At 42.7% G+C, this 14,337-nt stretch overlaps 1 protein-coding gene across 2 annotated transcripts in view; it reads right to left on the reverse strand.

Moving 5' to 3' along the window:
* Positions 1-8,983: 8,983 nt before the first annotated feature.
* KCNE4 (potassium voltage-gated channel subfamily E regulatory subunit 4) overlaps positions 8,984-14,337 on the reverse strand; it is a 48,405-nt gene continuing 43,051 nt past the window's right edge. The window contains exon 3 of one of the 2 annotated variants that reach the window (XM_082396826.1): positions 8,984-14,110. In XM_082396826.1, the coding sequence (XP_082252952.1) occupies positions 13,572-14,084 (513 nt within the window). In that variant the 5' untranslated portion in view covers positions 14,085-14,110 and the 3' untranslated portion in view covers positions 8,984-13,571. Of the gene's footprint in view, positions 14,192-14,337 lie in introns of both variants that reach the window. The other variant, XM_082396827.1, reaches the window with a different exon arrangement.

A 14,337-nucleotide genomic window follows, 5' to 3' on the forward strand; every position in this document is an offset into this window, starting at 1 on the left:
TAATTCATTTAACATAATTAGAAAGCATATATTTTTAGATTCTTTTTTAATTTTTTATACAATTTTAAAAGGTTACTTTCCATTTACAGTTATTACAAAATATTGGCTATATTCCCCATATTGTACAATACATCCTTGAGCCTATCTTACACCCAATAGTCTGTACCTCCCACTTCCCCACCCTTTTGCTGTCCCTCCCTCCCACCCACTGGTAACTACTGTATCTGGAGTCTGCCTCTTTTTTTGTTATATTTGCTGGATTGTTGTATATTTTAGATTTCACATATAGGTGATATCATACAGTATTTGTCTTTCTCTGTCTGACTTATTTCACTTAGCATAATGCCCTCCCAGTCCATCCATGTTGCTCTGTTCTTTTTTACGGCTGAGTAGTATTCCATTGTAAATATATATATACACTACATCCTCTTTATCCATTCATGTGTTAATGGACACTTAGTTTGCTTCCGTATCTTGGCCACTGTAAATAATGCTGCTATGAACTTTGTGGAGAGAGTATGTATTTTATGCTTATCACTAAAACTATATGGAACTTGATTTTACATTTTGAGACTGATCCTTATGTCTCCTCCAACTGTGACTAAATGAAAAAGAAAGGTGATGAATTTTAACTAACCTTAATTGTGGTAATCATATATCAGGGGTCCTCAACCTCCGGGCTATGGACCAGTACCGGTCCACAGCCTATTAGGAACCGGGCCACACAGCAGGAGGTGAGCAGTGGGCAAGAGAGCAAAGCTTCATCTGCCTCTCCCCATCACTCCCCATCGCTCCCCATCGCTCCCCATTGCTCACATTACTGCCTGAACCATCACCCGCATTACAGCCTGAACCATCACCCCCATTGCTCACATTACCTCTTGAACCACCGCACCCCCTCCTCCCCACCTTGCCCATGGAAAAATTGTCTACCACGAAACCAGTCCCTGGAACCAAAAAGTTTGGGGACTGCTGATATATATATACACACACACAATCATTATATATGTATATATACACATATGTCTGCATGATTTGATATATATATCAAATCATTATGTTGTACATCTTAAACTTATACCGTGTTATATGTCAATTATATTTCAATAACACTGGGAAAATAAATGGACTAGCAAGCAAAAATTTTTAATTAAAAATAAAGAAAAAAAGAAAAATAAATAAATATTTTAAATGACAGTAGTTGAAATTTCCCTAACAATCTTTGTTTTCAGATTTCATGCCCACAGCCTATCATAACTTTCCATTTTTAAAAATCAGACTTACTTAAAAAACTGAAAGTATTCTTTAGAAGCCAAATTGTTCTTCTCAAATGACATTTTAATTAACAGTGTAAGGGGCTAAAAGCATGAGGGTTACATTTCTTTCAATGAAAACATGCACTTTAAAATCTAGAAAAACTGTGCTTAGAGTGAATTTATATGAGGCAAGTGTTCCCAAACTTTGGCCCAAAATATTTCCCTGTCTGTGTTGTCTGTCACCATGGAGCTGGGGAAGATTCAGTAAATAAGGCAGAGTATGAACCTGACAAAATGAAATCCAACCAGGAGGACCGGGCTGGAAGTTTCCATACAAATGAAAATAAAAAGCAAAGGAATTGGTTTCTTTCCATGAAATGCTTAAATTCTATTGAACTGGTCCAATAATAAGCCCCTTGGCATAACAAAATTTTAAAAATTTCTTTTTTAATTCAAAAAAAAACGTTTCCAAGCACTTTGAAGGTACTATCTAGTCATCACTGTTAGATACTTAATATTTCCAACCCTAAAAAAGTGTCTTGTTTTTCTCTGAATCATTCAGAGCACTAGAACAAAATGATCTTGTACACAAGACTCGAAAATGAATGTTTATTGAATTAATGAATACATTAATCCAAATGACTTTTCCCTTTTCCAGTCACTTTTCTGCATCTACAATAAGTCCTGCGGTGACTATTCTATACAGATGGACAGCTGCTAAATTTCCTATCCAAAGAGTGTCTCAGTCTCTCTTCAAGCCACTTCCGGTCTCAGGCAAGCATCTCAGAGTCTCCCTTCTCTTTCCTCTTTGAACTACCTGGTCCTTGACCACCTCAGGGCTCCAGTTGTTCCTCTGAACCACAGTCTTTATTCCCACCGCAGGATGACCATCCGGGGAATGGCAATCTCAGTCCATGGCCTCATTTCATGTCTAACCTGTATTATAATAGTACTGCTCTGTCTCTGTTGAATGATCCTTAGAGGACATTAGAGATAATTTGGGTGGTGGTGTAGAATTTTTTAAAGTTTTACAGCTTTCGCGACTGGTTATAAGTTGTCAAACTCATGAAAAATGTGAGTTGCAGATAAAACCTCATATGAATGCTCTTAAAACAGAAAAAAAAAATTACATAATATTACATTTTGTGGAAAGTGAGAGAAGACCCTATAACGGAGAAAAGAAGCCTCTATAATGGAAAAAAATACCTGCATTTGCATCCAGTGGATATGAGTTCAAATCCTAACTATGCTCCTTATTAGTAATTTGACTTTGGACACTTCTTGGAGCCTCAGTCTCTCACGTGTACAGTGAATGTCATAGAGCCATTGTAAGGACTGAATGAGATTACATGTTGAAAGGGATTAAAGACATAGAATGGGCATTCAATAAATATTAATTGGGCTTCCCTGGTGGCGCAGTGGTTGAGAATCTGCCTGCTAATGCAGGGGACACGGGTTTGAGCCCTGGTCTGGGAAGATCCCACATGCCACGGAGCAACTAGGCCCGTGAGCCACAACTACTGAGCTTGCGCGTCTGGAGCCTGTGCTCCGCAACAAGAGAGGCCGTGATAGTGAGAGGCCCGCGCACCGCGATGAAGAGTGGACCCCGCTTGCCACAGCTAGAGGAAGCCCTCGCACAGAAACGAAGACCCAACACAGCCAAAAATAAATAAATAAATAAATAAATAAATAAATATTAATTGACCTACAACACATACAATTTAAGATGCAAAGGAAGTGACCATTGAAACTACAAACCCTAAACTCTTATGATATCTCTGGTTGAATTTGAACAAAAAGCAATTTTATTTTTCACCTCAGTAATATATTCTCATGACAACTTTAGTCAAGAGTACAGTTGACTAAATACAGTGCCTCTTACTTGGGGAGCATAGAAGGATAGCATAGAAGTACAATTGCTTTTTGAACAGAAACAACCACAACACAGAGAAAGCACTCATCTATTTTATAGCCAAGTTCAGAAGAGGCACATTATGTTTATGGGAATTCAAGTGTGTGTGTGTGTGTGTGTGTGTGTGCGTGTATGTATGTGTGTGTGAGAGAGAGAGAGTCCCCCTATGCCCTTCCACTATTTAAAGTCACCCTTAGACTGTGTTACCCAGAGATTGGGAGGCCATGACCAAAGCACTCTGAGAAACCACAAAAGTTTAAATTTTAAGAGCAATTAAGGGGCTTCCAAGGATAAATTTGCCTTATTCTCTGATTTTAGAACCTAATCCCTGAGGTAAAATCAGACCTACTTCCTATTAAAAATATTGGTTTCAGTAATAAATTACAAACATTTGATATTCACATGCCAGTTCTAGAATTTTTCCTTATTTTTGTCTTCATTTTAATAGTATCATTTGATTTATCTGAAGAGCAAAATTATATTTTACCTTTTTAACTGAAATATAGTAATATCTCTTGAGATGATTTTTCAGCTGTCAAAGTCCAAATACTTAATCATTATCACCACAAGATAAGGCCATTCATTAAATTACAAGGAAAGGGTCAAAATAACCTGACTTCCTCTGTGGTTCTTGGTGCAACATTGTTCCTCTGGTCTATAACATCTGTCCCTGGGCAACCTAAAGCCATTTTCCATGTTGAAGATTGCCACCTTCTTTGTGTGTAATTTTGCAGGATGATGTACCCCTCTTCATGGACCAAGAAACACAAAGAAGATTTTAATGTTATTTGTAATGTTGCTTTTTATTGTGGTGGAAGCCCATGATGTGACCATGAAGTTTGTAGCACTATGTAATCTCTACTAGAACAAATTTTTTGCATTATTCACTCACTTATTTAAAGGTAGTTTGAATCACAACTAATGTAGGTAAAATACTCGATAACCATTTTCTCAACAACCAGAAATTAAATACAATGACATATAATAACATCTTGACTTCATTATGACATTTTCTGTATAAAAAAGTACAATTACATAAAATCATACACGCAATCAATTTTCAAGCACCTAGAAAAATTGAGATCCTGAGCAAAAATCACTTTGGGGAAATACAAAATTCAGGACAATTCTTGATAAAAGGTCACCCTATTATCTTTGGTGCTTCTTTGTATAATCTGCAGAGAAAATCATGGAAAGGCAGAGACTTGACAGCAAAATATTTGTGTTCTGCTATCTGCAGTGGGACAGAGAAAGTTGTGTTAATTTTACTCCCCTGAATCAGCCTTAAACACATATTCTCCAGGCAACTTCTCCAGGCTGGCTTAATACCTACCCTGGGTGTCTTTGATGGAGATCCATTATAAACTTGGGAAAACATCAGCCCCTACAGAAACACACCTAGAAAGGAAATCCATCAGCCCATGCTACCAAAGGGAGTAAAAGTAGATTTGCAACCTAAGCTAAGTAGCAATTAATGGCAAGTAAAAAAGAATATGAGCTCTGAATAGTTCCAAATCCTTGCATGATCCACACTATACTTTGCTTTTCACAGCCAGTCTTCTCAAAGGGTTAGTTTATAATGAGTGACTTATTCTTCAATAGTCTTTTATACCTGTGATATCTCCACCCTACTACTCTACAGATTCTGCATTTTATAGATACTAACCACCTGCAAGTCATCAAAAGAAGCTTCTTTCCCTCCATCTCTCTATGGTGGAGCTTCTCTTCTCTCTAGAAAAATCTATGCTTACTCAGCTCCTGGGCATTCTGCCATTCTGATTTTACTCCTTGGACTGCTCCTGCTCTTTCTGCCCCTCTTCCTCCAACCCCAAAGAAGTAGCTGGTCCCCAAATGACTGCCCCTTGCCCTCTTCTCCATTCCCACTGATCCTTGGCTATTTCAGCCACGCTCAGGGTTTCGAGTCCATGTATTCATGTGCATGGCGCCCAACGCTGTCTTGAGGTCCAACATCCCTCAAAAGTTCTCATACTTATTTTCCAAATACTTTCTGGATATCATGTCAACACCAACTCAAAACGTACAACAAGATAGAACCTTTCCAGGATTTACTGCCCATTTTTATTGTTTGCGCTTCCACTGTCTCAATTATGCAGACTCAAAACATTAGAGTCATCTTTCATTCCCACGCTCTTCTTCGTCTCTAACATTGAAGGAGCTGTGAAATCGCGTCAGTTTCAACTCCTCCTTATTTCTAGCTTCTATGTCTCCATTTCACCTGCCATTGCCCCAGTCCAGGCACCTCTCACCTGTCACCGGGAATCCTGTTTTCTTTACCTCCCTCCTTTGTCTTCTTTGATTTATCTTACAGAATGGGGAAGATTCTAAATACCAGGATGACAGAGATTGGATATTTTTTACACAGCCAGTGCCTAGCACGTGCAATCCTAAATATTAAACTACTTTTTATGTAAGCACAGTTCTGCTCATGTTATCTTTTCCTCTTTTAACATTTCTCTGGTCCTCAGTATTTTCCTGATGAAAGAAATACTTTGGGGGTAAGTAATGACCATGCTGATGGAAAGAGGTTGCAGAGAGGGCCTGGGATATAAGGTAAAGGATAGACACATCTGTAAAAATGTAAGTTGGGGGACAGGTTTACGAGGAAAGGTAATGAGTTTGAGTTTCGATGACAGGAATTTGAAGTGCTCATGGGACATCAGGTGAATAGAGCCACAGGCATTGATGCCCATGAGAGACTTCTAGGTGAGAACTGAATGATTGGGACTTGGAGACAGAGAGACAGTAGAGCAGGTTGTCCGTGGCATTAACTCTGTAACCAGATTGCTGGGCTCAAATCCCAGTTCTACAGCTCACTCTGTTAACCTTGTCAATGTTCTCAATCTCTCTACGCCTCACTTTCCTCATTTTTAGAATGGGCTTTAAAATCCCTATATCTTAAATTTCCATGAGAATTAAATATCATGAGAACAATGACTGGCACTTGGTAAGCACTAGACAGGTGGTTGTTTTAATGATTTACATACTAGTTGAAGATTTGAGGGTGAATGAGATCCCCCAAGGAGAAAACATGATACAAAGAAAAGAACATGATAAGAGAGACTCCTGAGGAATTCCAGCCCAAACTAGGTACTAACTGCAAAATAATAACATATGATTCTGGCTCTCACAAGGTGTATAATCCTGTGGGAAAGAGTACGACTTCTGCTGTAATTGAGGCATGAGGATAGTGTGATGGGAATATAAAAAGAAGAAAATTTTGAAAAAGAAACAGAATCTCTCTATCCAAGCACCATGTCCCATTCTTTGGGAGAAGTTCTAAGTGAAAAAGGAAGATCGAGATGAGAGAGAAATCATTCCTTCCATATCAGGGCTAAGAATATAAAAATAATAATCAATGAGGTGTCTATTGGTTTCTGCGCCATGTGCAACCCCAATCTGGAGCTGAACTTTCAGGGTTTACCTGCAAGGATCATTGCCAGGAACCTAGGCACATCAGTCCTGGGAGCACTGGGGCCTGCCAGTGACCCGCTCTGGCACTGGAGCTAAGCCAAAACATGCAAAAAATAAAACCAAAAGCCAAAACCCAGTAAGCTGTGTGCACGACAATTACATTCAACCCTGTTTGATTATTTTCCTCCTCCTATTTACAGCTTCTTCCCTTTTATTAAAGTTTCCATCAATGTCACATTGCACTGCTTTGGGGGAATGTGTTTACTTCTGCATGCTCAGATCCATCCTTCCACAAAGGGCAGTAAGTGCTAGGAAAAAAGAAGCTACTTCTCAGCAGGGGTTGTGGGACCAGTAAATAGAGGCAGTACCAGTGACTCAGTGCTGCTCAGAGAAGATCAAGGTGAGGAGCTCAAGGGAGAAGACCCTCTAGGTATTTTGTTTTCACTAAGCCATAGCAAAGGCCTCCATGGCCATACCCACCATGGGGATTAGAACCAACTGTTAGGACACCTGGGTTGTAACCCCACTTCTGCTCCTGTCTCCCCTTGTGACTTTGAACACGTCACTTAACTACTATGAGTCTTAATTTCCCCATCATTAAACATAGGGGATGGGTTAGATAATCTAGAAGTCACCTTCCAACATTCTGTCTCTTTAATATGATCATACTCTGTATTAATCTGATGGGTAAGGTTATGCTGAAACTGAAAGAACCCCAATGTCTCAATATTTACCAAAACTTAGATTATTGCTGCTTCTTGTAAAGCCAGCTGTAAGTTTGGGCAACTCTCCAGAGCAATTGACTTCTATGCAGTAACTCACTCTTCCAGGCTGACACAGGCTTTACCTATTATTCGTACCATCTGGAACATATGGTCTCATTGATAACATGCAGGTAAAGAGGACAACTAGAGAATCATACATGGGCTTTTCCCTGACTCAACTCACATGTGACATACATCACTTCCACTCAGTTTACGTCAAGTAGAATGAGTTTACATCCCTGCTCGACCCCTGGTGGTAGAGGAGGAGGGGCAAGAGAAGGGGTTGAGAAGTGGAAATTTCTGTGTTCTCAGAAGGGGAGAAGAACTGGATATTGATGAATGCTAGTGGTGTCTACACACAGCCTCCTATCCAAGACAAAGAGATTAGTGTCCCTATAAGAAGACTTTGTATTTTTCCAGCTGCTTCTTAAGCAGTTCTGACAATGTTTTGAAGTCAGGAGGGAAGATATTACTATCTCCATGTTACTAGTCAGGAAATGTGAAACATGCCCAGAAGGTTGAGCAACATATGTAATGCCACAGAGTTGCCTAATGCCTGGGACGGGACTAGATTCTGAGTCTCTCTGCTTCCTAGTGATTTAAAGAACACCAGATTGTATATCAAAAGACCTTCATTGGAACCCTGATCATTCATTACATTGACCTGCAACTTCCTTGAGCCTAAACTTTCATATGTACATTAAGAGTATTAGAGACCTAGCTCAGAGTTTCCTTGGGACGATTAAATAAGATCATCAAGGGGAAAGCACCCATCACAGAGCAAAGCAAATATTAGGTAAACAGTATATTTTGTCCATTTAATAACACCACTGTGCCCTCAAACTGTTCAAAGATACAAACTGTGTATTCTGACATCCAGAAGACCCTGCACACAGAAATTCTCAACTAATGTTATAAATTAACCAGAATCAGAGATATTTTTATTGGAATTTGTCTACATGGAAACTGTGACCTCTTGGGGGATTGGGCAGGTGTTACATTTTCCCCAGCATCTAGTGAAGTACCTAGAAGAAAGTAGAAGCTTAAAGCATAGGATTGTAACAACTGGGTGAAGTATATGCTTGGCATGTAGTAAGAGCTTATTATGCATTGTGGTTACTCGGTTTTTCCTTCCTTTTGTGTAATGGACGGAAGTGAGAGGGGATAACAGGGAGGGAGGTTGGGAAAAGAGATGTTATGGACTGAATATTTGCATCCCCCCAACATTCATATGTTGAATCTAATCCCCAGTGTGATGGAATTTGGAGATAGGGCCTTTGAAGGTCATTAGGTCATGAAGGTGGGGCCCTCATGAATGAGATTAGTGCTCTTAGAAGAAGAGGCCAGAGAGCTAGCTTGCTCTCCTTTGGCCGCGTGAGGACACAATGAGAAGTCAGCCACCTGCAGACCAGAAGAGGGTCCTCACCAGAGTGCATGCATGCTAGCGCTTCCAGAACTGTGAGAAATAAATGTCTGCTGTCTCTCAGCCACCCAGAATATGGTACTTTGTTACAGCAGCCAGAATTGACTAAGACGAGAGAGAACATGTCATTCACCATTTGGAACAGGGGGTGAAAAACCATTAAGGACAGAAAAATGTATAGCTACTTATGTGAAGGATTCTTTGATCATGTTTCTTAGCCAAAAAAAAAAAAAAAAAAAAAATTCAGCATAAGAAAATAAATTCCTAGAGTTGGGAGAACAAAATCTTGCCCCATATTGAATGGGGCACGGGAAGTGTAAGGAGAATGATGGGTGATGGGGCTGTGCAGGGTGGTGTGTGTGTGTGTGTGTGTGTGTGTGTGTGTGTGTGTGTGTGTGTGTCTGTTCTCCCTGCGTCCCCTCCTCCGTGCCATGAATGGAGGCTGCTGCGGGCTCAAAGCTTGCTGTCTGAGTCAAGGACCAAATCCCAGCTTCATAAAGTCGCCGTAATGATTCAGTGCCGTGGGGCCTTCACGTGGGCTCCTTCAAACAAATGACCTTGGCTGGCTATCTCCATGGTAACAGCTCACATCCCAAACTGTTCCTTCTTATGTGGGAGGAAATATTTCAGAAACGGGGAAAGGCAGAATTGAACAGTGGTTTTTCTCTCTTATGACCCTTCTCCTTTGGCAAATTGTGTCCTTTCCCTGAACACCGCTGTCTCCTGAGGAAACCACGCACAGAAGAGGAGGTTTGCAGATGTATGCCCAGGATACATTTTTAAAAGGAGAAGCCTGGAGCTGCTTTTCCATTAGTTCCTTTTAAGTTTCATGCTGTGTTCAGTATTGCTCAGGATGCTTCGCCATGCTTTTCATTAGCAGCTCCCCGAAGAGGAAGGCCTGCATGTCCTGATGTTGAAAGACAGAGCCTGCATGTCAGAGAGGATGGGTACCTTCTCCAGAGCTACAGAGCAACATGGCAGCCTCTACTGAAGCCCCACTTCCGCCCTGCCTTCCTGTGGTCCAGCCCCTGCCTGCGCCACCATCCTCGTCAATCAGCTGACATGGGTCCCTCCAGCCCTGGATTCCACCTCCTGTCCCATGACCCATGATACTCCCTGTGATTTCCTCCAACAGGGTGCCTGGATTCTGGGTGAAATGATTAAGCAAGTGTATGCTCTCAAACTAGAGAATTCATTGCATTGTAAGCTCCATGTTCTGTCTGTTCCACTATGTCTAGGATCAGAGCGGCGTTTTATAGGATGATAAATGACCCTTCTTCAGCTGAGCCCTGAGAGTGCGTGCCTGACCACAAAACCCTCCAGTTGCAGCTCTCAAATGTACCATGGGGTCTACTTTCCAACCAGAATCACAGGCCAAGAGCACTCACTCCTTGGCCCAGCTTCAGCCTTTCCTGGTAGTTCTGATCCCATGATTCTGCCCATGAAAGAAATCTTTTTCTCTGCAGCATCCCTGCCTGCCTTTGACGTACAAAGGTGTAATTAGAACAGCATGGAGCAAGCAGGATGACCCATTTACCTCATCCCTAACATTTAAGTGCTTTAAAATATGGTTCTAATATCCCAGGTGCACGGGGCCAAATTCCCTTCTCAGTTTCTCACATGCATGAGTAAATCCACACAGACTAAACCCCTTGGGCCTTAGGTTCTGCTTAGAAGTTTTTTTGTTTTTTTTGTTTTTTGCTTTTTTTAAGAAAACAAATATTCCGTTAAAACGACATAGTGTACTCTGCATATTTTTAGGACAATTAGAGTTTAGAATTCCCTCTTCTTCCGCCCATGGTAAAAAGTTTTTTCCTTAACTATTTCCTCCCCAAGAATGGCATTAAGCTGGGATCAATTGAAGAGCTTCCTTGTCTTTTAAAATAATCTTCTCATCTTACGTTGTCAAAGTACCAACTGGTGGATTGAGATGCTTGATATGCTTCGGGAAGCATCAGGGCTCCCCTGTACCTTTGCCAGATAAATCCTTCAGGGAGACAGTTATTTGTGAACCTAAGGGAAACATTTACTTCAAACAGAAAAACCAAACACACAGGAAACGGAGAAACATAAACGTCAGGCCACTCTCTACCGTCTGCTTAATTCAAAATGGGTCACCGGTTTGGGTAATTTTTCTTTAGCGTTTCTAACTGCGCAAATAAAATCTTAAAGGAGACAGGCTGGCTGTGCTCAGAGCTATAGCAAGACCAGGGGGAGGAACCTAGGCCGTCAGTCTTCACGTGGAGGTGACTGTGAGAGGAGGGAGGGCCAACCCTAACTCACGGCCTGTGTGCTTAGGTATGTTCGTAAGCTTGTGTATACACAAAAATCGCCCTCCCCATTATGTATATGTGTATACGAATGTATATACAACATCTATATACAGCAGTTCCCTGCGCATTAGTCTGTGCCGCTGTGGCCACGTGTGGATAATATTTTTTCCAGGCAACATGTAAATCAAAGGTTTTCTTGCAACCAAATTTGGAGGAACATCACAACAGTTGCCACGTCACTGCGTGTTCACCCCATGGCCACCAAATTTAAAAACAGAAGTGGATGCAAGACCTATGTACAGCTTATTTTTTATTCATTGCAAAGCATATCAAAGGAAGGAAAAACCTGGCCCTGCTCACTTTATGATTTAGGCAGAAATAAGATATGCCTTCATGGGAGTCTGACTTGGAAGATGACCCAGATTCAGAGATGGCTTGGAAAAATGCGTCTGGGATGTCTTAGAAATTAGGAGTTATACCGACGGATCAAAGAAAACTCATAACTTCCTAGGGAAAATGTGTTTATTTAAATTAAAAAATATTGTGAAAATTACAAACTGTTAAATACAGAAGACAATTTTATACAACTTAATAGAATAAGAAGGAAGTATATACATCACTTTTTAATAGGCGCAGATAGACTTGCACCAAACTTCAGGATTAAGCAATGGAAAATGTGACAACGCACATGTCCATCGCAGTAAAGTTTCAGAATTCAAGTGATTCCAGGCAAGGGGCCAAACTTAACTTGGCTTCTTTCACCTTAAACAGCCCCCTTTGGAGTAAATCCACACTCTGAATTTTAAAGTGAACGGAGGGCCCTTTTTCCCCCAAACATAGATTTCCTCTAGCACTGTGTTAAGGCGAACTGATAAACCAGCTCCTACACTGTTAACCCTTCCATGGGAACAGTAGTTATTGCTGTCTCCAATCCGGGGAGAGCGTATTTAAAAAAAAAAAAAAAAAAAAAAAAGTTTTTGTTTTTACTGGAATTAAATTTGACCTTTTGGTGTGTTTCTCTTCTGCCTTGTCTTCAAGGGCCTAAAGAGTCTGCTGCAAAGCGACTGACCACAGGAATACAGGGCAACATTACCAAGCATTCCTGAGCATTTTCTCTTAGATGTCTCATTCCCTTAACTGGAGCGTTAATAGTCCGCTACCCAGACAGCCCTGCAGAGTAAAATGTGGTATCTGCCTCTTTGATTCACTGCTGGGAAAGTGACAGCAGGGATTGGTTAGTGATTCACCCTGGATTTCCCAGCTACATGTGTTCTCAGTCTCCAACTGCCCCTTTAAGTAAGCAGATCCTTTTTCAGACGAACTGGCCAAGGGGGAAATATTTTGTCCAAACTTCCTCACACCAGGCCATGTAGGATTTATCACAGAGTCTTAAAATCTAAAGACATCCTCCCAGCCCTCTGGGGATCTAGATCACCAGGAGTCTCAGGAAGGCAGTAAGCCGCTTGATGACATGCCCAGGACCACACAGCAAATCAGATTCGGGGCTTGGGATTAAGAAACAGAGAACCTGGACCCCAGCTCTGCACAATCTCACCGGAGTATGCCCTTCTAAGTCTCAGCTACGTGATGAAATGCCATGTTGTGGAGGCCCACATTATATCCTCTCCCAGCTCAGAAAACTGGGCTGGGAAAAAAAGTAGCAGCGGAGCTAACGGTTGGGTTTGTTCAACCTCACCATCACCCCTTCTGGAAAGATTGGGAAGCTTCCTTGCATGGCCATTCGGAGTGCAGGTTAGATTCTGGGGAAGCCCTTCCAAGCAAAAAAAATGTCATGTCAGCATGTGATGCTGGATGGTCCCAGATCCGAGTTCAAAGTCACAGGTTAGACAAAGGGTCAAAATAGCAGATTAGTCTTATAATCCCAGCCAACATTAACAGGTTTAAAAATTGCCTATTTTTTCCTTACAGAATGCAAATGGACCAGATTCAGATCTCCAGCTTCCTCCCATCAAAAGTCCTCTGTCAAATATCCCCCCTCTAACCCAAAAGACCTCTAAGAGAAGCTCTGTAACCCGAGGGGGAACTGAAACCACAGGTTCACATTAGAGGTACTTACAGCCAATCAGATGTAGAAGAACAAAGCTCTAGGCAAATTGTCAAATCGAAACTAGTCCCTCAGGATGCCCTAGGCATTTGGCAGCCCTGGGAGTGGGCAGATGCTGCAGGTGTTACCCAGGGCATCCCGTGAGGAAACAACCGCAAGCACCTCGACCTGCCCAATTCTGCACAGGTACCCCGACCCCCAGATCCCAAGGAAAGGTACACACTGCACATCTTCAGGGCTTTTTTGGTGGCGCGTCGTGGACTGCGGGCTGCTGCTGTCTCCGCCTGAGCCTTGTCCCCCATCCCCCCCCCCCCCAATTCAGGGGCTTGCCGAGGGTCTCCTGAAAGTGGTAGTTGCCCTGCAAAGGTGAAACCAGACACGAAAAGTGCCCTCCCTCGCTCTAAGGGTGCTGGCTGATGGGGCCACCTCCAGAAGTCCTAGGGGTGCTAGGAATTCTGGTGGATGTTCTCCGAGGAGCCTTCGCTGCTTTCGTTGAGGGGCGTCTCCGAAGTCTCCTCCAGCTCGTCGTCCGCCCCCTCCTCCTGGATGGTGAGGTGCACGTCGGGCGAGGAGGACTCGGAGCTCACGCTGTCTCCTTCCACGGAGCAGAGCGTGCAGGACAGCGCGGGCGCCACGCTCTCCTGCAGCGCGTTCAGCATCGTGGGCACCTGCACCGCCCTCGGGCCGGACGCGGTGGGCAGCGGCTTCATGGCCTCCCCCCAGAGCCTCTCTTCGTCTTTGTACAGCAGCAGGAGGCTGGATTTCTTCTCCCGCCTCTTGGATTTCACGTAGCCCAGCATGATTCCAATCAAGAAAATGCCGTAGAAGGACATGACCACCAGAACGTAGAAGTATTCGTTGCCGTTGCCGCTGCCACTGCCCGGCACATGGGACTCGAGGGGGCCGCTGGGGGCTACGGTGCTGGCATGCGTGCTGTTCAGAGGCTCCATCTTCAGCATTGAAGCTCTGCTCACACAGCCAGGGTCTGGGGAGAAACGTGCACGTTAGAACTCTCCCACGGGGCGGCCACAGTACCGGGAAGAGGGCGAGCACGAGATCTGTGGAACTGCAATATCAAAAAAGCGTAAAGCTGCATGGAGAAATAGCGGTAAGAGGTCCCACCAAACAGTTAACAGGGGTCAGCTGTGAGGCGCTGGGGTGCATGGGGACACGGGGAGGTGGGAGGGAATGAGAGGAAGACTTTTATTTTTC

This window comes from Balaenoptera borealis (genome assembly GCF_965194805.1).
Source record: "Balaenoptera borealis genome assembly, chromosome: 6".
In the NCBI taxonomy this organism is placed as follows: Eukaryota; Metazoa; Chordata; class Mammalia; order Artiodactyla; family Balaenopteridae; genus Balaenoptera; species Balaenoptera borealis.